At 44.4% G+C, this 27,982-nt stretch overlaps 1 protein-coding gene across 1 annotated transcript in view; it reads right to left on the bottom strand.

The window, feature by feature from the left end:
- The window catches only part of OPTN (optineurin), a 73,012-nt gene that overhangs the window by 24,160 nt on the left and 20,870 nt on the right, over positions 1-27,982 (bottom strand). The window contains exons 3-9 of the mRNA XM_088468769.1: positions 27,473-27,672; positions 15,544-15,714; positions 14,687-14,763; positions 13,598-13,732; positions 9,838-9,934; positions 6,028-6,143; positions 4,845-4,994 (exon numbers count right to left, since the gene is read on the bottom strand). Of these exons, the coding sequence (XP_088324895.1) occupies positions 4,845-4,994; positions 6,028-6,143; positions 9,838-9,934; positions 13,598-13,732; positions 14,687-14,763; positions 15,544-15,714; positions 27,473-27,672 (946 nt within the window). The remainder of the gene's footprint in view (positions 1-4,844; positions 4,995-6,027; positions 6,144-9,837; positions 9,935-13,597; positions 13,733-14,686; positions 14,764-15,543; positions 15,715-27,472; positions 27,673-27,982) is intronic.

Genomic DNA, 27,982 nt, shown 5'->3' with positions numbered 1-27,982 from the left:
ATCCGCCAAAGTAAGTCGCAAATCGGTGAGTCTGAAAGTGCAAGTCTATCCTGCCCACTGTTCTAGTGTCTGCAGCCGCAACCCTTATCATTACTATTGCCACTTGCACCAGCCCCAAGAGAAGAGTCAGAAACAGGCTGCTTTTTCCTGCACTCACCACTCAGAACTGCACGGAGGTTTAGATACAAGTACGGCACTCCCATCAGATACAGCTGCCATGTGCCTCTTGATACTCGCCGCCCAGAAATGCCACGTCACGTTAGTCTCCATTCGCAGATTATATGCCATGCACGCACCTACTTGCAACTTCGCCACATCGTGGCACATGTGCACACCAGCCCATTGCGCTGCCGGCTAGAAATTGTGAGATGTGTCCGACTCAGGATCACCCCCAAAGTGACATGGAGATGTGACACATTGGCATGTTCCTTCTTGACAGAAAACTAATGTCCACTTAAGCTTTCTTAGTGATACCTAGCACATAGTGAGAACCACTACATTCACATTTACCTGTGTGATACTAACAATTGGCAATAAGAAAAGATGTGCTTACATGTGCTGAGATGAAGGGAGTGAACGTATTTCTAACTTTTCTCCACTACTTCCCACTTTGGGTTAAGCATAATAATTAGGGATGTGCAGGCTCGGATAGGTTCGAATCTGCGCGCCGAGTTCAGATTTTTCCCTCCAAAAATCGTGTCTCAGAAAGAGGCAAAACGTCATCTTTCACGGACAAACATCATTATTCCTGGACAAAAGACCATGGAAGATGATGTTTGTCTATGTAAGATGACGTTTTGCCTCTTTCTGAGACCCGATTTTTGGAGGGAAAAATCCGAACTCGGCGTGCAGATTCGAACCTATCCGAGCCTGCACATCCCTAATAATAATAGAAGCCATTGTACTATTCCATATATTTATGCCATAAATTAAATTTCCCACAATCATAGAACAAAACAAGATAAGTAGCCTCACTGAACACAAAGGCCCTCATTCAGAGCCGTACGCTCTGAGCAGAGCGCACGCTCTGCATGAGGGCCGGGCTCCATTTTCATGGAGCGTCCTCCTGGACGCTCGTATAGCTGTGGGTCACCACCCACAGGCTATACGAGCGTGCATTTTGATGGCCGCGATGGTCGTGACCATCGCGACCATCGAAAATGCGAGCCGGAGCCTGCGGTTGAGGTTTTCAACCGCAAGCTCCGGAGTGATTTTGGCTCTATCAGAGCCAAAATCACTCCCACTGACATCACTAGTGATGTCAGTGGGCCGGCTTCTGACGGGAGGCGTTCCCGTGGGAACGCCCCCGGCACGCCCACCAAAGGGGGCGTGCAGTCAATCAACATTGACAGCACGCCCCCTTTGATCGGACACAACGAGCGAAGGAAAGTCCTTCGCTCGTCGTGTCTGGCGCATGCGCACGACGGAGCTCCCTCCGTCGTGCGCATGCTCAGTGCAGACCATCGACCCACTTGCGAGCGGACAGCCGCTCGCGAGTGGGTCTGAATCAGGCCCAATCTCTCCTAATTTGTAACATGTGATCATTGGACTTTTATTTTTCAGGGAACACTTCTTAACTAGAAGACTGGAGCTTATACTTTGATTATCTATTTTTAAGCAATATGACAGACAAATATGGGCAGGGGCCCGAGAGGGGGGCAGATACTAATTACCCGATCATGGGCATGTTGCAGAGCAACTGAGGGGGACATATGTCCCCGTTTGTAGCGTACTGCGCCATGATAGTATGGTCAGCTCTCAGCTGCTAATGGGGACAATGTAACTTTTAGGGGCAGATGTACTAAGCTCTGAAAAGTGATAAATTGGAGAGTGATAAACTACCAACCAGTCAGCACCTATCATTTTTCAAACACAGCCTGTAACATGAGAATTAGGAGCTGAGTCACTTGTAGTTTATCACTCTCCAATTTATCACTTTCCAGAGCATAGTACATCTCCCCCTAAGTGAGATTACGCTGCATTCTCCTTCTTGGAACAGCAGGAATAATAACATCCGCAACACCCTGCTTCAACATACGGTTGAAGGTTTTAATAGCAGAGTTATTAGAAATAGGATCAACGTAGATTTTCTCTGTAGCCTACGTACTTGCGGTGGATAGTGGTATCGCATGATGCGGAGGAAACCTGGGCCTCAGAGCCAAGGAAATGCTCATGAAGTTTCAATTGGCGGTTCAACTTATACTTTTCAGTCTCCCACTGTATACCATCAAAACGTACAGTAGGTACAAAGGAAAGCCCTTCACTCAATACCTTGGTCTCAGCGTCAGTCAATGGGTGGGAAGATAAAATGAATATTATAATCTCTAGTGTGGGGGGGGTAGGTCCCCCTAACTTTCTGCGACCTTGCCCCCTGACCACCCCATCAGGTGAATCTTTTCCTGGTTCTTAATGTTTTGTATGTTTCCATCCCTAAAGGAGCAGCCTTCATAGCAGAAGTTGATCCACTGTTTTTATCATCGTCACTGGTGAGGAGTCAGACATCGGTCGTTGTTTACACAACCATACCTCAAATTGCGCCCACGTTCTCTCTAGCCACCACTAATCCATTGGTAAACATGATTTTGTTCGTAAACAGCAATCACCTTACTCAACTTTATATGTAGAAATTTGTCCATTCAGTTTCTCCACCCAATTATTGGTCTCATCACTCTTTAAAGTGCTCGTGTATAGTTTCAAAAGAGGCAATTTTTTCAAGTTGAACAGACAATTTTCTGCTGGCCTCTTCTATTACTAATAACATTAAATCGAAGCTGCACTTATTTAAGTCAGGGAACCCTCTTTTACAAAATGTAGCTTAAAACCTACCAACAGTAGGCGAATTTCTAACTCTAAATCCCCTCGGAATGCGTTTCTCCTTATAATGATCACTCAAAGTTTCACCGTGATAAAAATAATCCAATTGATGCTGTTTTAATCTGCCATGTGGGTGATGTGAAATTTTGGTTTAGCTTGGGAGGATTGTCCACTATATTATTGATGGATACTACCCCTGCAGCTATAGATATATCTTTTGCATTCTTTACTCCCCTGGTTCATAGATCTGCATTTAATCCTTTATGTCTATAATGTGATAGTGCTATAGAGCCATGTGTGAGAGCCTAGGGTCTTTATATGACCCATGATCGGATAGTGGCTGTTTCATGTAGTAATTTATTTACAATTTCATACAATACTATTATATTTTGGTATTTTGCTATATTTATATAATGAAGGGTTTAATAATAGATGTGTGTTGTAATTTTTGTGCTGCCAGGTACTGCAGACAAGCAGGCTGTCTGCATTATGCACTTTGTATTTGATTTGCAGCCATGGCAACCGGTGCCTGATAATGACTTAATCTGTAGGCGTCTCCTCGGATGCTGGATGGACATGTGGGGTGGTGGCTATAAGGTATGTTCACTTTTGTACTGTTTTTCTTACCTGATGACGATGGAATAAAGTACATAAAAACATTGTAATACACCTGCTGTGTCTGCTATATTACCTGAATGCTGCGTAATTTGCATTTTGTGTTTGAATCAATGCTAGGAGTACCTATGGAGGGCACCAGGGATCGAGGAATTGGTAAAGGGAATGCCGCCCCACTGTCCATGTTTTATACATACTGGTGCACATGCGCACTGGAACTTTGGAACACAAAAGTTGGGCGGAAGTGACACCACCGGAAATGCCGTAAACCGGAAATGCTAAAGACTACATTTAATAATAAGAATGTATTTGTTGCAGTGTTTTTATTTGTAAACATGGCGGTTTACATGTTGTACAGTCAGGCCACATGCTCAAAAAAGAAAGTGTATTTAATAATTTTTCACAAACAGGAAATGATGCTAACTGGAAGTGATGTAATAATAGGGTTAAGTATGGGTTCTCGGTGGTCGGGATGCCTCTGGTCAGAATACTGACAGCGGCATCCTGACACCCGTAGGTAACTATACTAACACTAACCCGTACCCTAACCCTCCCTCCCTCCCTGATGCCTAAACCTAATCGCCTCCCCTAGTGCCTAAACCGAACCTCCTCCCCAACACCCTAACCCTCCCCCTCTTAGTGCCTAACCTTAACCATCCCCCTAGTGCCTAACCCTCCCGAAACCCCTGATACACACCTTCGGGATGCCGACAGTCGGGATACTGGAGCCGGGATCCCAACGCTGTTGGAATACTGGAGCCAGGATCCAGACGCTGTCGGGATTCCGGCACTGGTATTTAGACCATCAGCATCCCGCACGCTGGGATGCTGACTACATCCCGTAATAATGAAATCAGACTGATGCGAATTTATCCCCATTAGTGGAGTATATATACTGGGATACTGCACAGGATCCATATCCCCTTGATGAAATCTGCAAATCAGATTAAACGTGTTGGTGCTCCACTATCTTCCCTTTCATGATCCTACCTTACTAAGAACCAGATAAGTTAATTCTAGTTATTTATTTTTTTAAATGAATCTAATTTACATTGTGTGTTCTCTGTTGGTTTTGTCAGCTCCACGTTAATGCTGCTCTATGTTTACACTGTATTTATTAAATTACTTTTTTTTGCCATATACCTCAGTGGTTGTGATTTTAATGGTATATGGGTATATCCTTGTTCAATTGCAGATGAGATGTTTACATATTTTAAGCGCTAATTTATATTTTACACTGATTGTTCACATGATTGCACAATTTAGCACTCTAGAGTAACATATGTACATAAATTATTATGGATATATTGTTTTCATTCTAGCACTAATTGGCGCTTTTAATTTCACTGTCGCATATATAATTACACACACACACACACACGTACACTGCTGATACAATTAAAAAGTTCACTCACTTCTGTTCTTCTGATTTGCTCTGCTCTATTTTGATTTCTGACTTCAAGCTCTCAACATGAAGCTCTAATGTCTGTATGGAATATAAAAGCGTTTGTCTCTCATCCAGAGCGACCTGGTTGTCCAGTAGTTTTTTATCTAGAGACATGCATCTGAAAAGATGAGAACAAAAATGTTTCTTTGGATTTATGGCTAGATACGTATAAAAACAACAGACAGTATTTATCATTTTATTATATGCAAAAAACACAAATAAATTTACAGTATTAAAATTACCTTTCATGGCAGCAATTATAGCAAGTCATTTTTGCAGATCAACAAACTACAGGTTAAGCTAAGTGAAAAGTAAGATAATGGTATAAAAGTAACCTCTACGGTGAATGATATAGTAGTTCTTATAAGATAAAGAGTCTCATTTACAAAATGGAAATAAAAGGTGAAACACATGTACCTGGACAGGCCATACTCTGATGCGAGAAGTGCAAATACAACTGTATTGGCTTATAGAGAAAATACTAGTTTTATTTTAACACCGCAATGTAGAGTTAAGCTGTGATGTGCCCCTTTCCAACTCTAAATCTGCTCACGGTTTTTAATTTGCCGCCAAAGACGAGACTGCTTATGTATAAGTGAAACACAATTAGGGGGGCATCAATCATATGGGTATAAACGTTAAAAGAAACAAAACAAAAGAAACTCCTGCCTTAGTGTATGTCAGTGGTTCCCAAACTGGGTGCTGCGGGGCACTTGCAGGGGTGCCAACAGGTTAGTGGTCCAGGACCAAATCAAATTATTTATGGTCAATGTTTTAGGCAAATGCAGTGCTGACGACGGCCAATCATAAAATATGTGGACAAACAAATGCTACCCTGTCCACCACCACATAACTGAGCCTAAGGATGACAGGTAAGCACAATTTACCTAATAATTGTTGTGGAATTTCTCAATAAGAAACTTTTGGCCTAGGGGTGCCGTGAAAAAAATGCTGATACTCTAGAGAATCATGATTCAAGAAAGTTCCCTGGTAAATGTCATCAGTGTCATGTAATGGCAACGATTATAGTTGTTCTTATGTCTCAAAAAGTGCGGCTCTGCTTAACATTGAAATAGTGCATGTCCACTTGCACATCACACAAACCAAATCATTTATAGAGCAGATGAGAAAATGACAATCAGCATTTTTACCTTTCTTGCAGATTGTTTTTTACCAACTGAGCCACACTCAGCTTCTCGTTTGTGTCATTAAGTTCTTTATTGAGTGCCACAACCTTCTGTTTTAGTGTTTCCACTTCCCCAGACAGCTATAAAATAGAATTATTGTCAATCATCTTTGAATGCCAGCACATATTGAATTCCAGATGACTATATTCTGGTAAAAGATGGGGGCTAGGATTGCTAATAAAGGTTATTCCCCCATTCATGACATGTTAATAAAAGGCTCATGACTCTGGTTTTAGTGATCTCAAGGTTTCAGTGGCCACGTGGCAATACTGCAATGACTATTTTGGTGCCTGTGGGTAGCTGTTAAAAATATATATTAACCACTTAACTGGCATGGTCGCAGAGTGTTTCATCTGGCAAGGTCGAATCACATGCAACCACGCCAGCCTCTCTGTCCCCCAGCTTCTGCAGAACAGATCCGTTCTGCACATCTCCTCTGACTACCCGGACCCCCTGCAGTGATGCAGCTATCTGTTATCGCCAACATCACTGCAGGAATCGCGCCCCAGAATGCCTTGCGAACAGCACTCTGGGACGTAAAAGTGCAAGGAGGGGCCTGGACATGGGGGGGGGGGGCGGGGTAATGCTGCCCGTTATGCCACAGGGACTTATTACCACTACTGGGGTGGGGGTTGATATTGCTGGGGATCTTTTGACACTGGGGACTCTATTGTTTATGGGAGGATGGGAAGTGAAATTACAGTGGGGTCCTATGTACACGGGGGTTGGAGGGGTTCAAAACATCTAGGTATATCTTTATCAGCAGCTGCCGCCAGTCGCCCAACCCCCATCTGGTCCTCCTGAACAGATATCAGCCTGTTTGATCAGCAAACAACAAGATACTGCACTATTCTCTAGTGCAGAGTTGCCCAAACCAGACGATTAAATTAAGCATGGATATCGTTAAAACATGGACTGTAATGGCAGAATTTGGGAAACTCATTGTGGCTGCAGCCAGAGGATACCAGGAGTACATTAAACTGTTTTGAGGAGTAATATAAAAAGTTTTTGGTAATTGATCACCATTACTATTGCATGTTTTACTTATTTACTTATATTTTATAGTACTCATTGAAACAGTTTAATCTACTCCATGTTTCCATTTCAACTATGGATGTGGATTCAGAATGTTTTCGGGGTTCAGTACTCACCACTATGAGGTTTTCTACCTGCTGGCTCTATATTTTGGCCCTTAGTGTGATTATGGGGGTCAATAGTATAGATTACTGCTGTGACTGCTTTGTAAAATGTGTGTTACAGATTTATTGTTCTAGTTGTTCAGTAATTGCTTTCATTTTCTTTTCATACACTCTGCAGTCTAGGTCTTGTTACTAGACATGTGGATTTACTGATTCAGGTTTGACACCTTTCTACAGTATTGGTTGTATTTAGTGCTGCAGTTCCATTTATAAGTTATCTTCTCTTTTTTGTTATTTTTTATGGTTTGATATCTATGGATTCTCAGTAAATACAGATTGTCCCTTTGTCAACGTAATGTTATTCTGTGTTGTTGTTTTGTACCTTACTTTCGTGTATATTTGTGTACTTTTGCATTGTGTTTTTTTTTTACCATTTTTTTATTGTTCTGTTTTACAGTAGTATTGCCACCCCAGTTAAATCAGAGAGAGGAGACAGTTGAGCAATTGGTGTCGCAATGAATTAAACTGAAAAAGCGTGATGTGGATTTTTTTTCCCACGGGGTATCCCTGTCTAACTATTACAGGGACAAAAGATACCCCAAGGTTTCCACATAAAAAAAGTCCCGACGATCGGGAGATACAACACAGAATTTTGCTGCAGATGGGCTGCGGTCCTTAATAAGTGCTCATTTGATCTTATACAACTTGTTATTGAGGAACCTTATAAAGAAAAAATTGCGACATTTGAATCCATACATTCCTATAAAATTTCATCTGACACCTCACAAGATTGGTCCAGCAAATTAACCAGTCAATCTGAAAAATATTGTGCAGATTTAATATTATACAAAAAATCCAAGATACAGGCTGTGACGAGAGATTACGCTGAGCAAAGGGTGTATAGTTGGCCTTACAACAGAGGCCCTATTAAAGACAAAAGACGTAGATTTAGGAGGCAGAAACAACCTGCATTTGAAACCGATAATTCAAGTGGCGCAGTATCCTCCTGTGACATGGAATGTGTAAACAGGACCCAATCCACCAACAGTCAGAGGGCCCCTTTAGGAGTGGCTATAAGGGCCACACTGGATTTCACACAAGAACCCGCACCCAGCGTGGAGGTCAGTGGGCGCAGGAGGCCAAAAAAGACCTTCAACAAGAGGATATAGTCTTCAATCTATCAACACATCCATTGACGACTGAGGAGAGGCAAGTGCTTAATAAGGGCCTGTCATTCATCCCTACACACTTGCCAGATGTATTTCAAAATAAGATTGACCTCTTTAAATTTGAACAGAATTAAACTAGCTGAACATTATGGCCCAAATTCTGACCAGATAGAAGCACATACTATACATAAGAAATCTACCTTTATACCAGTTATGTCGAATGTCAACATCAAATGTTTCGCTGACCACATGGACATGATGATTGAGGGACATAACCCTACAGTATACAGTGGTAAGTCGAATCTATCACAGGCAGAAAAACAGGCTCTCAAGAATTTGGGAGACTATAAGTATGTTCGCCTAAGAAACCGGTAGCTTCACCAAGGTGGTTGAAGCTAAGTGGGAATGAGTGTGACAGACACAGCACAAATCTGACTTGGTTGTAGAACTACAGGATTGTGGCTGGAGAGAATCCAAGCCAGGTGTTTCTTTTGGCCAGTGTTGAAAAGCAGCTGATTGCAGGCACCTGTCAGTTTGTGGTAAAAGGTCTTCAGACACAACAGACCGGGCTTCTGATGGTGGACAAGCTGCCCTGGTAGGCCAGGGGGTAGCTACTGTTAGAGGTCCTGGAACTGAGGGTCTAATAAAGAACTTGTGTTGCTGTAATGTAAAGACTCTGTGAACCTTGTTTGGCTGTAAAGAACTAACCTGTCCTGTGAATCCTGCACTTGCCTGTAAAACTGCCTGTGGGTAAAAATAAACTAATCCTGATATTTACTCCGGTCTATGTGATTCCTGCCACTATATAAATAAATATTATTATATATTAGTCCGGTCTATGTGATTCCTGTCACTATATAAATAAATTTTTTATATATACAGGTTGAGTCTCCCATATCCAAAATGCTTGGGACCAGGGGTATTTTGGATAACGGAATATTCCGTATTTTGGAATATTTGCATAAAATAATGAAATATCTTGAGAATGGGACCCCAATATACACACAGAATGCATTTATGTGTTATATACATCTTATACACATAGCCTGAAGGTCATTTTATACTATATTTTTTATAATTTTGTGCATCAAAAAAAGCTTGTGTAAATACATGAAATTCATTTATGTTTCATATACACCTTATATACACAGCCTGAAGGTTATTTTATACACTATTTTTAATAATTTGTGCTTTAAACAAAGTTTGTGTACATTAAACCATCAGAAAGCAATGGTTTCACTTTCACAGTCATGCTAAAAATATTCCGTATTTCGGAATATTTGGATATGGGAGACTCAACCTATATATATATATATATATATATATATATATATATATATATATATATATATATATATATATATATATATATATAAATATATAAATAAATATATATAAATATATAAATTTATATATATATATATATATATATATATATATACACGCACACACACACACCTACTCACAGGTTCTTCTGACTCTTTGTCAATCTGCTCCACAGTTGGTTCAGTCTCAGTTTCTTTGTCTGCGTAATCAGACAATTTATTTTCCAGTTCTGACAATCTGTGATGGTATGATTTATATTTTCAGTCGGAACACCATTATAAACAACTACATTAGTAGCACATTACATTCATACCAATTATCATTGTTTGAATATTTAAGTTATTGTGCCTTAAACAAACTATCAGTATTACACACTGGATGAACATCATGCTCCTGACGTTCTGCAAACGTTCATCAGAAAGAAACCCCATAGGGTGAGGGCATAGGTCTTGTCTGCTGTATGCAGTTCTATAGCTCTTCGTGTAATTAAGACTTCAGTTGCAGTTCATACTGGTTTCCCCCCTACAGGGGCGGTAGGAGGGAAACTGGTAACTGCGCACGTTAGGTGCTGCAGTTACCGCTTCCCTGTATGTGGTAATGCAGGGAAGCGACACTGTCATTATCGGTGCTGCTATCTACAAGACAGTGCGCCGATATGCTAGGCAATGTATAAACGGTCAGTTCTGACAGCTGCAGCTATAGAATTTGACAGCTGCAGCTGTTGTTGCCCTATCACCACAGCAGGGACAGCACTGTCCATGGCTGTCGGGCTCCGGGCTGCAGGTGAGATCTCGAGCAGGCCCAGTAAAGCCAGCTGGGAGGCAAGACACAGCATATCAGCATTAGGTTGATGCACTGTGGGGTTTAACAGGGATTGCTGGAGGGGGGAGTTTTCACTCTCCCACTCCGTCAGACGAGATGTTCTTAAATATCATCGGTACTGCTTCCTGCTTTGTCTCAGTAAGGAGGCGAAGCAGGAAGAGTTACAGCGACCCAATCCCACTAGCATACATGTCACCCTTTAGCACAGCTGATGCTGTGGTCAGGCCATCCAAACAAGGAATGTTCCCTCTTCAGCCAGCGATTACATGCTCCCGTCTGCGCAGCTTCTGCTATCAGTATGAATATCCAACTTAGGGACTTATTTTATTTAGGTGCGAAAAGTGGTGTTTAGCATCAAGAGTTCGCAGATGCAAACTTTTCACTCATAAGTGCGTATCACGCTATCCAATTGCCGGACTGTTCGCTTGTGCGAAAACTCCACAAGCAGAAACCGACAAAAAGTTTTCACCATCTCAGAGCAAGAGATAAAATTTGTAAAATATCTATTTTTGGCTAAAAATGTGGGGACTTGGGCCCTCATTCAGACCCACTCGCGAGCGGCTGTCCGCTCGCAAGTGGGTTGATGGTCCGCACTGCGCATGCGCATGACGGAGGGAGCTCCGTCGTGCGCATGAGCGAGACCCGACGAGCGAAGGACTTTCCTTCGCTCGGAGTGTCTCATCAAAGGGGGCGTGCTGTCGATGGTGACTGACAGCACGCCCCCTTTGGTGGGCGTGTCAGGGGCGTGCCTGCCAGACGGAGGCGTTCCCAAGGGAACACCTACCGTCTGAAGCCGGCCACACTGACATCACTAGTGATGTCAGTGGGAGTGATTTTGGCTCTGATAGAGCCAAAATCACTCCTGGCCTTGCGGTTGAATAACTCAACCGCAGGCTTTTGCTCGCAGTTTCGATGGTCGCGATGGTCAAGACCATCGCGACCATCATCCTGCACGCTCGTATATGCTGTGGGTGGTGACCCACAGCTATACGAGCGTCCAGGAGGACGCTCCATATTAATGGAGATGGGCCCTGATTCAGAGCGTCCAGCTCTGAATCAGGGCCTTGGTTCAGAACCCTTTGGACACCCCCCTTTCCCTAATGACTAATTAGGCAAAAATAACTTTTACATTAGCTTAATTCCCCGTAATAATGATATGTCACTTCTGGGGTGAAAATGTAAAAAGTGTTGAAAAATGGGTTTGAAAAACTGGGTCAGGTATTTGGGGGCTGTATGGATGGGACAGGTGTTTTTAGAATTTCAGGTGGCTGCAGTAGGTGTATTTTTAACATTTTTTAAAACTGGACTTTATAGACACAAATATACTAGCACCCATTTTAATGTTCCCCCAATTTACTACAGCAATTATTATTTTTTTAAATAGCTTTTTATAATTTTTCCACACTTATGCAAATATACATATAACAGCCATTTGACTCAAGTTAAGAACCCAAAATACTTTTATTAGGGCTATTAATACACTTCTATATGAATTTCCAGTGTCTGTTAGGCTTTTTATGGGGTACAGACTGATTTCCCAAAAATGTGCTGAACTTTTTTGCTAGTTTCGTCATGCGCAATTATCACGCACATGTGTTTTCATGTATTTTGTAAGTGGATAGGGTGAAAAGCGGGAACGAACATTGTGAAAATACGCGGAAAAAAAAATCGCATAAAAACTGGAGAATGGGGTCGAAAGCTTCGCCCTGCGAACACTTTTCGTCAAACGCGACTTTTCACACTTGATTGAATCCGGACCTTAAACAGTTAAAAACATATTTTCGCAAAACTAGTTTCATTACTTAAACCACCCTAATATTACAACAAAATTAAGCAAACATACTATTATTACATATGCCTACTAAACAAGTATCAACATATATAAACTTCAATATACAATACTTCAGAATTACTGCAAACTAAAGAAAGTGCAGAACAATCTTACATGGAATCCACAACTAAATAATGTACATGAATCTACTGTGGGCCTGATTCAGAGCCGCTCGCTCTGACAGAGTGCTCGCTCTGAATCAGGGTTGGGCTTTTTTTTTTTTTTGGATCGGCCTCTTGGCCGCTCACATAGCTGTGGGTGACCACCCACAGCTATTGCGTGCGGCCATGATGATGGTCGCGGTGGTCAAGACTATCACGACCATCGGGCTTGCGACGAGACCCTTGTGGTAGAAAGCCCTAGAGAGATTTCGGCTCTAACAGAGCCGGAATCTCTCCACTGACATCACTCGTGATGTCAGTGGGGCCGCCCCCAAACAGCAGGCGTTCTCATGGGAATGCCTCCATTTGGGCAGCCACCCCCCCGGCCCACCCACCAAAGGGGGCGAGCTGTCACTCAACATCGACAGCTGGCCCCCTTTGGTGAGAGACTCGGAGCGACGAACTGTCCATCGCTAGCCGGGTCGTGCACATGCGGTGTGGGCCACCATCGACCCGGTTGCAAGCGCTCAGCGCTTGCGACCGGGTCTGAATCAGGCCCTGTATGTAATACTTACCTACTTTTCCAGGCTGTGCTCTGGTAGATCCAGAGAGAAGGTGGTCAGGGATCGACAAGATGCCACAAAGTGCATCATTGTGGCCTTCTCTCTACTATGTAATGACACGGTTCGCAGTATTATGCGGTGGGGGCCATGACGCGTTCCATAACATCACATCATGCCCCTCCCACTTCACTGAATAGGGAGGGCTGTCTACTCTAAATTCGAGCGTCTCTTGGAAATTACAGGAGAGTAGGCAAATATGATGTATATGGATTCCCACTGTGTAGGATTGTGGTGGTGTTATAGTTACTACTGTGTAATAATGGTACAATAATGGCACTTAAAATTAAAATATTGGCGCTAAGATGATATCAGTAACAATAATAATAATAATAATAATAATAATAATAATAATGTATCAGTTCTGCACAATTGTAAAACATTATTCAAACACCTTAGTCCTTGATCTTGATGGGACTTATAATATAATTCACACACAGCACAAGAGTCAAAATAGAATACACTTTATTTTACATAAAACTTAAAGACAAAAGACACATGGTATCTTATTGTGCACTAAATGTACCTCTCATTTGCACTCGCCAACTCCCTCTGAAGCCGTTCTACCTTTTCGGTTTCTTCACGCAAACTATGAAGAAGTTTGCTGACTGCCAGTTCTTCTTCTGATTCAATGGCATGGTTTTCTTTAGGTATATTTGTCCTGACATGTAAAAATCACCATTCAACTATTTTACCAACAATATGACTTAATACATAGAATATCTACATCTCCAACCATTTATATAACCGCCTGCAGTGTTTTGTATTGGAATGTGAAGTCGTAAAAAGTCACCAAGTGCTTGCAATATAAAACGCTGTCTGGTTTTTGTACGGAACATAAGTATATTTATGTCAGACTACTACATGGAAGGACTGTACCTGCACAATTACAACATTCCTTCCCCTTCCTGCCTCTGACAGGAAGTAGGGCAGCCTTGGATACGTGCATACGAGCACGCAGGGGGGGTTTCCGAGTACCTAGAAACCCCCCCTTCCCGTTACTCCATCTACCCGCACCAACCCCTCCAGCTTCCGCATGGAGGCTATATTTGCTGGGTGCCCACTGAAATTTTGTTACCAGCGGGCACCCGGCTCCTTCCCCACAGCAGCAGCCGGAGGCTGGAGTTTACTGCTGAGCTCCAGCTTCCGCCTCCCGCAGTGCACTGAGCACTATGGGAGAGAAGTCATGACGTCTCCCCCATAGGTCCAAGGCTGACCAATGTATCACAGTAGAGCTATTGATGGAAATACATAACTTCGTAAAAAGATGGGGATCTCTCTGAAGGACTAGTAATTGTTCCATAACGTTATCATGCAAAAAGTCTATTCTCCAATGGGATGGTGAGACATGAAAATTAACTCCATCCAAAGACTTTTCCATACAAGCAGCTGGTCATGAAACTATTTTGCACAGATTTAAGAAAGCCTGGAGAGACAGTCATTACGTGGCTTATGCTGTCTGTGTTCAAGGGAATTAGCTCAATCAGCTTTCACAATACTTCTAGACAGAATAACTTTAGAGGCACAGCAAAGAAAAATAAAAAAAATCTATTAAAATAAAAAATGATTGTAGGGTTACAAGGCTCATATTGCTAAACCATACAATAATATCTACCTGTATGAAATAATATCATGAGTTGACGCTCTGTCATCTACGTTGTTTTCATTCAGCTCTGCACCAACCTCATGTTCCTAAGACAGGGTAAGATTAATCATTTATATTATTTCACAAACTGTTTTATAACTCTCCAAGTATGACTAAAAAGATAGTGGGCATATTATAGGACTTTTCCACTTTGTATTAAAAATGATTTTCCAACCACATGAAGTGGTGCATCTCCTTTGGCACCCTCCTCTCCTACAGAGAGGACAGTACCAAACAAATTAGTCAACTACAAAATAATAGTATTGTGTTCAGCTTGGAGCATAATGTCAGACCTGTTATGTATAGAGTCATACCACTGAGTGGACTATCTAATAGAATCTGCAAAGTGGAAATGCCCTTTAAAGCTGGAGAGATGCTTTGAATCACATAGGTTAGCTTTGTAAGTGCAGGAAGTTGTTGTTCTGTATAGTCCCTTCCGGAATGATAATAGATGTAATTACAGATGTAATTACAGGACATGAAGACTGCACGTTTGCCCCCCCATTAAGGAAACAAGATGAACAGCACAATATTTCCACTTTATTATGATGTGATCATTACATGGTCCGGTTAATGTTTAGATGCTCAAATTGGCTACATGTTGGCATAGCCCCTTCCATTTCCCGCAGACACACTGTTGGCAGAGCGAAAATACTCTATATATGCTCGGGTATGCCCAAGTTGCTCCATCCCTGTCCACTTTATTTGTATTTTCACCAATTACAAGAATGAATATAAAATATAATGACCCTTAACAAATGCAGTTTATACAATCACTACTATAAACTAGATTTGCAATGTTATCTGTACAAGAACGCTGAACTTACTGCAATTCTGATTTCAACAAATGAGTCTTCAGAAGCACAGCTGCTGAGTTTGATTTGTAGCTCTGATATGATCCCAAGCAGATCAGCCTTCTCAGCCTGAAGACGGAACAGCTGCGCCTTCAATTGCCTTATGTTTTCAGCTTCACTCTCAGAAGTATAGCAGTCAGAAGTCTAAAAACCATAACATATACCAATATCACAAGTAGATCATGTGCAGAATAATAAAAGACACATACAATCTAGTGCTATATATACTGGTACCAGCACACAAGAGAATTTGAATGTAACTACCATCTGGCATCTTTTTCTTGATCCCACAAATAAAGAAGTCTGTACCCTATTCTTTTTCTCCTACATCTTGCTACCTGCAAAATGGAGCAACTCACCTGTACCTGATTAAAGAAATTCAGAAAACATGACCTGTTGGGGGTACTTGAAGACTGGAGTTGAGAACCACAGCTCTAATAAATTAGTTGTTCAGGGTCGCCTTAACTAACATATGTAGTATCTCCCTCTTCACTAGTATTTTTCCATCATTATTCAAGCATGTGGTAATTACTCCCATTATGAAACACAATTCTGACCTAAATTATTTCTCAGGTTACTGTCCTATCTGTAAATCCCGACCCATCCCAGCTTATTGAGAGGATTGCCAACACTTGCCTCACACTACCTATTAGACCTTCTTCAGTCAGACTTCCACTCCATCACTAGTCAAACTTATGGGAATTGCTCCTATTCTAAAAAAAAACAAAAAACAAAAAAACAATTGTGACCCAAATATACTGTAATGGGCTCATACATTCGAGATGGATTGCTCCAATTCCCTGTTCTGCTGACGCCGGGGTCGAGGAATCGGGAATATTCAAAATAATGAACAATTTAAATTCCCCAGCCCTGACCCGAAAATGGTCAGAATCAGCAAGCAGGGTTGCCGATGTGATCAGACGATTGGCGGATCAGATCAGCAGACTGGGGAATCAGTGCATTAGACTATCCTATATGTAAATATTTATAATAAAATACTGAATGAGACCAACATTAAATCTAGATTGTGCACATCAAAAGCAGATCTGTAAGCACAGGTATTAGTTATTAAAATTATTTTTTTTACAAAGTACAGGGGCGTGGCTTTGCCGGCAACCAGGGCGGACGCGCTACACTTTGGCTCCTGCTCCCCCTGGCCTCATAAGGTGGATTTGGGGGTAACTTACACCCCCGCACTCGTCTCCTGCCCCCAGATCACTGCCTACCCTCAGAGCTTCTCTTGGCTGACCTCCGCTGCCGCATCTCCCGGTCGGGGCCTACCTCTGTGGAGAAGCCGCTGTCTCAATTTGCGGTTCAGTCCACGCCGTGGGCTTCTCCCTCCTGCTGCTGCCCATTTTAGAAGAGCGCTGGGGACCAGACATCCCCGTCCCTGCTGCCTTGGATGCCCGTGGTTAGCGGGGTAGACTGCTTTGGCGAAAAATACCGGATCCCTGGACCCGCGGGTGCACCCGCCCACCATCTCTGCTGCTGTTCGAAAAACAGGCAGAGTGTCTCTCTGCTCAGTTTGTCCCCTGCATTCCACCATGCTCCCTCCTTACCTTCCAGGAGTCCTACATTGAGTTATAGGTGGTCCAACAATGTTTTTAACAGCGCTCTAGATACTTGAGAAGCTGCAGTGACCTGGTCTACAGAGAGGAGACTTTCTCTCTGCAATATTATCATTATACAACCTGACTATCTACAGAGAAGTGAGTAAACATTCCCTGTTATGTCTGCGCCCCATTGATATTCAACCTCAGACTTATTATATGTGACTGTCCTTTAACATTTGAGTGACTGGAGCTCCACCTGGTGGTTGATTGCTGTAATTGCTGCGCATAACTCAATTTTTGGTCCTACGCTATTTGGATTTGCCTTCTATTTTACTCACTAATCTACATGTATTGGGGATGTAAATTTTCTCTCCCAGTAAGCCTTGTTAAGGACTGATCCTATATCATCTGTCTGCCCTGGTTCACTGTTGAAAAGCGTATTTTTCTGTCTGTGACCCCCGTACTCAATACTTGACCATTCACCTATACACTCACTGATGCTGGCCTAGCTGCTTTTTGGGGGGGGGAAGGTGGCGACGGCATCCCTGGTGGCTATATTTACTCCTTCCTGTTGTTCTGTTCTTTGGCTCCTTGTTTCCGCCTGCCCCATGGTGAAAGGCAAGCATGCTCCCAAAGGAACGGGAGAAAATCCCAAAGCAAGACTCTGCTCATCACATGGATACCCCGTCATCCTCTTATCATGCAACAGTTTCTCCTGCCGTAAGGGTCGGCACAGGCAGCAGATATCTCAGCCTCCTCCACACCTAGTTTCTCCCAGGCTTCCGACTCCCCTCTTCGGAGGGAGGAACAGTTTCCGGACCCAGACCCTGCTACGGATTCGGCTGGGATTTCTTAGATTCTGCATATGCTTCGATATAGAACCAGGATTTCTAACAATTGAAAGGCCGACTTTGTGGCACTGTCCTTTCGGAGATTGCTTCTATTCAATCTGAGGTGTTTCAGCTTGGCACTAGGTTGATCTCCCTGGAGGAATTTACTTCGGACTCTGTTGCTGCTCATAATGCTCTCCGTGTGGTTGTCCTCCATCAGGCTGCTGAATTTCAACAACTACATTACCGCTAAGACGATTTGGACAACCGTGGAAGACGGAATAACTTCCGTATTAGGGGAGTTTCGGAGGACATCCAGCCTCAAGGAATTATAGATTTCCTCACTAGGGTCTTTAATGTGCTTCTAGGTCAAGACCTCAACTTTCATATTCAATTTGATAGGGCCCACTGTGCCTTGCGGCTAGAGGCACTCCCTTGGACCGCCCCAGAGACATCATATGCCACCTGCATTATTTTTCCCAGAAAGAGGACATTCTTCGCACAGTCCGCCAGAAAGATGTTATTGTTGTGGATGATCAGCGTATTCAGATCTTCCAGGATTTGTCCTGGTCAACCCTGCAGAAGCATAAAGCCTTTAACTTCAGAACTTTGCAAGTTGGGGATCAAATAAAGGTGGGGCTTTCCCTTTAGCCTCCAAGTCTCACACAACGGCATAGCCCACACCTTTAATGACTCCGCTGATCTCACTTCCTTTTGTACACAGCTAGGTCTACCATTGATCTCCCTGCCACTGGCAAGAGCCACTGCTGCGTTCCATACCGCAGGAACTTTCTCATCCCAATAATGATTGGCAGATTGTGCTAATGCCTCCCAGGGCCCCACATTTAATTGGGTCCCCTGCTCAGACATAATAGATCTCCAACGGGCAGGCTTACAGGTCTCTCCACTCACTAGAGTTTCTTGAACATTTTATTTGAGTTTTGGAGATGATAACCTGTTAGTTTTTGTTTAGCTTTCCATCAATAATGTCCTGTGGTTTTATCTTTTTTTGATTACTGCACCTCATTACCGGGTTATAGAAGCTGCTGATGGCGAGATACTAAAATGCCTCGATTTTGTGATGTTGTTTGCCCATTTCATTCAACGTCTATTTCCTAGGCGGCTCCAGTTAAGCTATTCTACATGTTATTAGGTTGTGTGTTTAGAGTGTATTCTATTCGTTATTTCTTGTTTACCTATCTAGCTTAATACTCAGGGTTGCTGTGGTCACTGACCCCCTCACCGCCTATTTTACCTTGGTCTCGGTTGTGCTTCCCACACCTGAGCTCCCAAGTGGCAGTATATACAACTCGTTTCTTTACCTTTTTGAATTTATTTTTTTGCTGTCCTCCCCGGGATCCTGGACATGTTGTAGGTGTTTGGGTTCTCTGGAAGTGTAATTTCTTTTCTCCATTATGATCTTAGCTTATTTTACTGCATTACTGTCTATTTACATATGCTGTGTATTTTGTTTGTTGTCTATGTTCCCTTCCCTTTGTACTTCCTTTCTGTGTTTTCCTCCACTTAGCTCATCTACTGTCTTTTGTTTTTTATGACGGAGGTTAATGCGTGAGTGCAGACTAATAAAATAGTCTCTCTCAATGCCAAGGGACTCAATATCCCAGAGAAGCATGCTAGGGTCCTCCAAGACTTTTATGCAGCTAAAGCAGGGGTGGTGTTTGTTCAGGAAACACATTTTAAATTAGGAGCAGTTCTGAGATTTTCAGATCATAAAACTACCCCCATTGTCTTTTTAAGTAACAATAGCAGTTCTAAATCTCTAGGAGTAGCTCCCTTTTCAAGATTTTTCACACACTGTGTTGATGGAGGGTAGAGTGCTTATGGTGAGATGCTCATTGTATGGCCAATTGTACTCTTTCATTAATGTTCATGCTCCCAACCAGAACCAGCCGACGTTCTTTGCTAAGATCCTCGACCTGGTGGAACCTTTGATGTCTGGTATCCCGATCGTTGGCAGAGACCTGAATTGGTCCATACAACCTGAACTTGACATCTCGGGACCCTCCACTAGACACCCCACAAAGCGACACAGGCAGGTACGACGTATCTTGCATGACCACCAGCTGATGGCTCCTGGAGGCTCCAGCATCCGGGCGATAGGGATTACACGTTTTACTCGCGGCCACATAATGTTTATTCAAGAATTGATTACCTGATTTAACCCCACAGGTTTTTACACCTTCTTCAGCATTCTGACATTGGGCTCACCAAGTGGTCTGACCACTCCCCTATCTCCGTGACACTGTTGACTTCTCACCCCACTGTTAAGCAGTGCCTTTGGCGCTTAAATGAGCAGATTCTGGCTGATACTTGTTGCAGGACTCAGGGCCTGATTCAGACCCGCTCGCGAGCGCTGAGCGCTCGCAAGCGGGTCGATGGTGCCCAAGTGCGCATGCGCACGACGGAGGCGCCTCCGTCGTACGCATGCGCGAGACCCGAATAACGACGGGGATCTCGCACCAAAGGGGGTGTTGTGTCGATGGTGATTGACAGCACGCCCCCTTTGGTGGGCGTGCCGGGGGCGTGGCTGCCCAGACGGAGGCGTTCCCATGGGAACGCCTACCGTCTGGGTCCGGCCCCACTGACATCACTAGTGATGTCAGTGGGAGTGCTTTTGGCTCTGATAGAGCCAAAAGCACTCCTGGGCTTGCGGCAGCGAGACCCTATCGCAGGGTTTCGTCGCAAGCCCGATGGTCGCGATGTTCTTGACCATCGCGACCATCATTTTGGCCACTCGCTATAGCTGTGGGTGGTCACCCACAGCTATGCGAGCGGCCAGGAGGCCACTCCAAAAAGGAGCAGGGACGGCCCTGATTCAGAGCGAGTGCTCTGACAGAGCGTCCGGCTCTGAATCAGGGCCTCAGATGGAGTTGGCATTACATGAATATTTTTCTACTAAACTCCGGAGGTCTCTGGTGTCACGGTTTGGGAGGCCCACAAATGTGTCCTCCGGGGCAAATTGATCCAGTTGGCATCAATTCTGAAGAATGAAAAATTAGATAAAAAAGTAGCCCTCTTACAGAAGCTTAAATCCCTAGAGACATCTCATAAGAGTCACCGCTCTTTCCAGCTTCTCTCTGACTTGACTGCTACTAGAGTAGCTCTGAATAACTCCTCTTTGACTCAGTTAGATGAGATTTTCCCTTATGTAGAAGCCACTTTTTCCAGTGGGATAACAAGCCAGGGAAGTATTTAGCTAGGGTCCTCAGAGCTCAAAGAGCTTACCTCTTCATTCAATCTATCCACGAGCCCTCGGGTGGGACTTGTACGCTTTCTCGGGATATCGCAGCTGCTTTTCATTCTTATTACACTAAACTGTACAATCTGCGTGATCCTAAATCCCCATAAATGATCAACACCTTCAAGGAGATGGTAAACCCAATATCTTCGTGACGTACATTTTCCTACGGTCACAGGTGAAGACAGGGCTTGGTTAGATTCCCCCTTCTCCCTGTCCGAGTTAGAGGTAGCTCTTAAGTCAACTCCATCTGGGAAAAGCCCGGGCCCGAATGGTTTCTCTGTTGCTTATTACAAGTCGTTCCAGGAACTATTGCTCCCTAAAATGCTCCAGGTCTTTAATTTAAGTACAGATTGTCGTTTTTTCTCACCCCAAACCCTTGAGGCATATATCACCGTTATCCCAAAGGAGGGAAAGGACCCAGCCCAATGTTCCAGTTATTACCCTATACAGTGTCTTGCAAAAGTATTCACCCCCTTTGCATTTTTCATGTTTTGTTGCCTCACAACCTGGAATTAAAACGGATTGTTTGAAGGTGTGCATCATTTCATTCACAGAACATGCCTACAACTGTGAAGTTGTGTTTTTTTTATATTGTGAATCAAACAACATTTAGGACAACATAACAGAAAACTTCAGCGTGCATAACTATTCACTCCCCCTAAAGTCAGTACTTTGTCGAGCCACCTTTTGCGGCAATTACAGCTGCAAGTCGCTTTGGAGAAGTCTCTATGAGCTTGCCACATCTTGCCCCTGGGCAGGGGCTGGCTGGCAACTTTTGGCCTGGGGGGCAGACACAAGTAAGTGGCCCGATTTCTCCACCAGCGCATTGCAATGGAGAAAAGACACATGATAATAGCCTCTGTAAGTAAGGTGTGCCTAATGTGGGTGTGCTTTAAATAATGTAGAGAGGTTGCAGTGACAGCCAGATTAGGGAGCATCGCAGTGACTGCCATATAATACAGAGAGGTTCGTAGGGACCATCAGATCAGGGAATATCACAGTGACTGCCATATAATGCAGAGAGGTTCACAGGGACCATCAGATCAGGGAGTGTCGCAGTGACTGCCATATAATGCAGAGATGTTCGCAAGGACCATCAGATCAGGGAGTGTCGCAGTGACTGCCATATAATGCAGAGAGGTTCGCAGTGACCATCAGATCAGGGAATATCGCAGTGACTGCCATATAATGCAGAGAGGTTCGCAGGGACCATCAGATCAGGGAATATCGCAGTGACTGCCATATAATGCAGAGAGATTCACAGTGACCATCAGATCAGGGAGTGTCGCAGTGACTGCCCTATAATGCAGAGAGGTTCGCAGGGACCATCAGATCAGGGAGTGTCGCAGTGACATTATTATGCAGAGAGGTTGCAGTGACAGCAAGATTAGGGAGCATCGCAGTGATGTGCCATATAATGCAGAGAGGTTCACAGGGACCATCAGATCAGGGAGTGTCGCAGTGACTGCCATATAATGCAGAGAGGTTCACAGGGACCATCAGATCAGGGAGTGTCGCAGTGACTGCCATATAATGCAGAGAGGTTCGCAAGGACCATCAGATCAGGGAGCGTCGCAGTGACTGCCATATAATGCAGAGAGGTTCTCAGTGACCACCTGATCAGGGAGCGTTGTAATGGCTGCCAGATAACGCAGTAATCACCAGATTATGCAGAAATCATCAGTGATCCACATATAACACAGGTATTATGAATATACAGTAGCCCTCACACAAAATAATAATACCCCCCCCCCACATTCACACACATTACATCACCCCCAGCACCGACAGTATTAAAACACCCCATCCCCCCAAAGATAAAAATAACTACAGCCCCCCATTGCATGAGTATTCCAACACCCCCCCCCTTCCCTCTCAAATGTCATTTAAACATGTACACCTCCACTGGCACTTACCTGCCTGGAAGGCTGCTCTGTCTCTGGTCCCTGCGGAGCTCCAGGGTACAGGAAGAGATCACACAGACAGGATAGACCAGTGAAGGGGCGGAGACTCGTGGTGAGGGGGCGGGGTCTTCAGCAGGGACAGGAGGTGATGGATTAATATAGTCAGTCAGGGTAGGAGAGGGGGCGGGGCCTTCTGGTGAGGGGGCGGGGCCTTAGCCGGGGAGAGGAAGGAGCCCGAGGGAAGGGACAGAGGACACAGAGGTAGGTGCACAGCCCCTGCAGCGGAGCGGCCTCGGAAGGAGCGCTGCTACATAGGACATAGGGTGACAGACAGCTCGGTAACAGGCATAGAGTGCTGCCCAGCCGCTCTGATGCTGCTATAGTCGGTGCGACTGAGAGCACTTTCTGCCTGTCACCCGGCCGTCAGTCATATGATACCGGCCCTCACTGAGGCAAAAGTCTACCGGCCCGGGGGGCATATGGCACCCTGCCCCCCGGCCCAGCCCGCCACTGCCCCTGGGATTTTTGCCCATTTCTCAAGGCAAAACTGCTCCAGCTCCTTCATGTTGGGACAGTTTCCACTTGTGAACAGCAATCTAAGTCTGACCACAAATTCTCAATTGGATTGAGATCTGGGCTTTGACTAGGCCATTCCAACACATTTAAATGTTTCCCCTTAAACCACTTGAGTGTTGCTTTAGCAGTATGCTTCGGGTCATTGCCCTGCTGGAGGGTGAACCTCCGTCCCAGTCTCAAATCACAGGCAGACTGAAACAGGTTTTGTTCAAGAATATCCCTGAATTTAGCGCCATCCATCTTTCCCTCGAGTCAAATCAGTTTCCCAGTCCCTGCAGCTGAAAAACATCCCCACAGCATGATGCTGCCACCACCATGTTTCACTGTGGGGATGGTGTTCTTGGGGTGATGGGATGTGTTGGGTTTGCACCAGACATAGCGTTTTCCTTGGTGGCCGAAAAGTTAAATTTTAGTCTCATCTGACCAGAGCACCTTCCTCCATACATTTGGGGAGTCGCCCACATGCCTTTTGGCAAACTCAAATCGTGTCTTCTTATTTTTATCACTAAGTAATGGCTTTTTTCTGGCCACTCTTCCATAAAGCCCAGCTCTATGGAGTGTACGGCTTATTGTGGTCACATGCACAGATACACCAGTCTCTGCTGTGGAACTCTGCAGCTCCTTCAGGGTTACCTGTGGTCTCTGTGCTGCCTCTCTGATTAATGCCCTCCTTGCCCGGTCTGTGAGTTTTGGTGGGCGGCACACTCTCTTGGCAGGTTTGTTATGGTACCATGTTCTTTCCATTTAATGATGATGGATTTGATGGTGCTCCGGGGAATCATCAAAGATCCTGCCAGCGGCTGAGATTTGGCGATACCTCCATCTTTTGTTCAAAGTGGAGAAGTGCGGTTGGCCTGCAGTAGACCATTGACCTCCTTTGAAGATATGTGCCTGGGGGCTGCTCACCCGTCCCATTCTCTATCTTTGTGTTATAAATTATTGATAGCAAACGCATATCCTGTAGCCCCCAAGTTTTTAAATGATTGGGAATGTGATTTGGGGGTTTCTTTCACCCCTCAGGATAGACTTAAGACTTTTGATAACTCTTTTGCCAGCTCCGTTAGTTATTCAGTGATTGAGACCCAGTATAAAGTAATCACACGCTGGTATAGGTATCCACAACTATTAGCTAAAATGTTCCCTACTGTGTCTACTTGCTGCTAGCGCTGTAATTCTGCAGAAGGCTCACCCTCACATATTTGGTGGGACTGTCGAGCACTAAGGGGATCATTCAGACCCGCTCGCGAGCAAAGGACGCTCGCAAGAGGGTCGATGTTGCCCCACTGCGCATGCGCACGACGGAGGGAGCTCCGTCGTGCGCATGCACGAGACCCGGATAGCGACGGGCTCTCCGTCGCTCCGGGTCTCGCACCAAAGGGGGCGTGCTGTCGATGTTGATTGACAGCACGCCCCCTTTGGTGGGCGTGCCGGGGGCATGACTGCCAGACGGAGGCGTTCCCATGGGAACGCCTACCGTCTGAAGCCGGCCCCACTGACATCACTAGTGATGTCAGTGGGAGTGATTTTGGCTCTGATAGAGCCAAAATCACTCCTGGGCTTGCGGCAGCGAGACCCTACCGCAGGGTCTCGTCGCAAGCCCGATGGTCAAAGACCATCGCGACCATCTTTTTGCCCGCTCGCATATGCTGTGGGTGGTCAGGAAGCCGCTCCATTTTCAGGTAGGAGGGCACTGATTCAGAGCGAGCGCTCTGGTCAGAGTGTTCAGCTCTGAATCAGGCCCTAAGTCCTTTTTTTAACAGTGCGGCAAAAGCAGTAATTCCTATTCACTGGAAATCTGTGGCCACTCCTTCACTAAAGGAATGGTTTGCTCGTGTGGATCTTTATATTGACATGGAACATCTATGGTTGGGAGTTGAGAAACAGCGTGATTTTAGTGCTATCTGGCTCCCTTGGCTTGAGTTTAAATCTTCTACGGATTATGCCACTGCTTTAATTTGATTAACTGGTGCTATAGGTGACTCCCTCGGAATCAGTATGATGTTCAAATCCCGACAGGGCAGCCCGGCAGGGGTGAAAATCCAGATAGTCCACAGGTAAGTATTGACTAACCCTATTCTACCCCCTAACCCTCCCATAGCGGTGCCTAACCCTAACCTCCCCCCCCCCCGCCCCAAGTGCCTAACCCTAATCACACCTTTAAGTGCCTAAACCTAACCCCCCCTTCCCCGCAGCCTAACCCTAAGTCCACCTGGGGGTGCCTAACACTAACCTCCCTCCGGGGGTGTCCAACCCTAACCCCCCCTTTCCCTAGGCTAACCCTAACCTCCCGGGGGGGGGGGGGGTGTCTAACCCTGTCCCTCCCAGGAGCCCCTAACCTAACCCTCCCCCCCGGCGGCTGTCCGCTCCCGGCTTACCTTCGATCGGTAAGCCGTGTGTCGGGCTCCCGGCGTAGGTCTAATGACAGGCGTCGGGATTTCGATGCCTGTCACTAGACACTTGCCGGGATTAGACAGTCGGGAAGTCGGCAGTCGGGATTACGACCATTGGCTTCCCGACTGCTTAACCTCCCCTCTCCCCATATCCCTCTTCAGTCTTCCCCTTGTCTAGTTTTTTTTTCCTTTTCAATTAGTTGTTTTTATGTTTGTTTTATGTGCTGTGGTATTTGATTTTGGGCCATATTTCATCTGACTGAGTATCGATTTTGTATTCTGATTGTTATGCATGTTTGTACATGTCTACTCCAGCGGATGTTTTAGTTTGCTCACTATTGTTATATCAACTGTTGGGTATTTTTTTTTTCTGTTTGTCTTGTTATTTTAGAAACCAATAAATAAATATTTCAAAAAAAAAAAAAAAGGACAAAAAATTATTAAAATGAAAGTGATCTAGGCAATGTGTTTAAAAGGCATAAAATCCAACCACAATTAAATAGTCTTTGCAGGCTAACACTGTAGTCCCGAAAATAGCATGAAATGGAGAGTGGCCTGTGACTATGAAATATTTGGGGGCGATTCAATTCAGCGAGATTTGAATAGCGCTGGGAATGAGTTCCCAGAGCTATTCAATTGTCCACATTGCTCCCTGCACTTAAGTCGGGAGATGCAAATTAATGCGCCTTAAGCAGGGTGTTTAGTCACAGTAACCTGCATTCTCCGACTTAAGTGCCGGACGTGATGATGTTAGCGCACGCGCTAAGCCCAATAACAGCATTGCGGCACTAGATTAGTCACATTTCTGCTTGCACCTCAGGAGGGTGCATACAGAAATCCTCCAGTCAGGATTAACAGCGCGGTCAATTGAATAACTCTGGGAACTCATTCCCGGCACTATTCAACATTGTACTGGATTGAATCACCCCCAATGAGTGTAAGGGACTTGCAGCCCCATTTCTCAGGGATGTAGTGATTAGTTCGACCATAACAATGTCGATACCACCATGATAAAATGTTGACAGGCAACATGTCGACATTCTCAGAATGTTGACGTTACATGCAGACCTTGTCAGGGTTAGACTCCGGTAAAGCAGGGTTAGGCACTAGGGGGAGGTTAGGATTAGGGGGACTGTACTTACTGGAACACTGGTGCATCAGATGACTCAGAACTGACAGTCACATGACCACTCAGACCCGGAACCCGTCGCCAGGACCAGGTAAGCGACAACTGGGCCACCAGGGACAATATGTCGATATTCTAATGTGTCGACATTTCACCCGTGTCTACATGATAAATGTAGACATTATGAATGTTGACATATCTTACCTAAACCATTTCTCACACACCACCCTTGTGACATAGTAAGATCTAATTGACAGGCACCTGTGTGGACGGATTGACTATCCTTTTTAAATCTTGGATTTCTTTCTTCAAAAGTTCATTCTCATTGCACAACTCCAACAAACGTTGTTTTCCTTCAAAAAGGCCAGGATCAGATGGTGCTTGTTCTTCTCTCTGTTTTTCTCTGCTTAAGAGTTCTTCCAGGCGCTCCTTCATCTCCTGATTCTTCTCCTTCATGGTTTCTAAATGTATAGGATATTAAAAAAAGGTTCATTGTAATTAATTTTTAACTAACAAATACAACATTGACACTTGAAATGGCAAAAAACAAATCATAGAAAAGTAGAACATGTAGGGACCCAAGTCGCACGGAGACTGATAAAAGTAAAATCAAAAATGCAAATATAGAGAGTTTAAACTTTTGGGGTTCACACTATTAAACATTAAGCCTTCCACTTCACAAGTGGAGTAGGAAACATGTTTTTTTTTTTTTTTTTTTTTTAAACAAGGGTATTTACATAACTGTGTGTGTCTTAGACACAAGTGGCAAAT

This window comes from Taudactylus pleione, unplaced genomic scaffold (genome assembly GCF_031769625.1).
Source record: "Taudactylus pleione unplaced genomic scaffold, aTauple2 ptg000086l, whole genome shotgun sequence".
Lineage (NCBI taxonomy): Eukaryota > Metazoa > Chordata > Amphibia > Anura > Myobatrachidae > Taudactylus > Taudactylus pleione.
The sequence above is the reverse complement of the archived record's forward strand: the minus strand, read 5'-3'. Positions and strand labels throughout refer to the sequence as shown.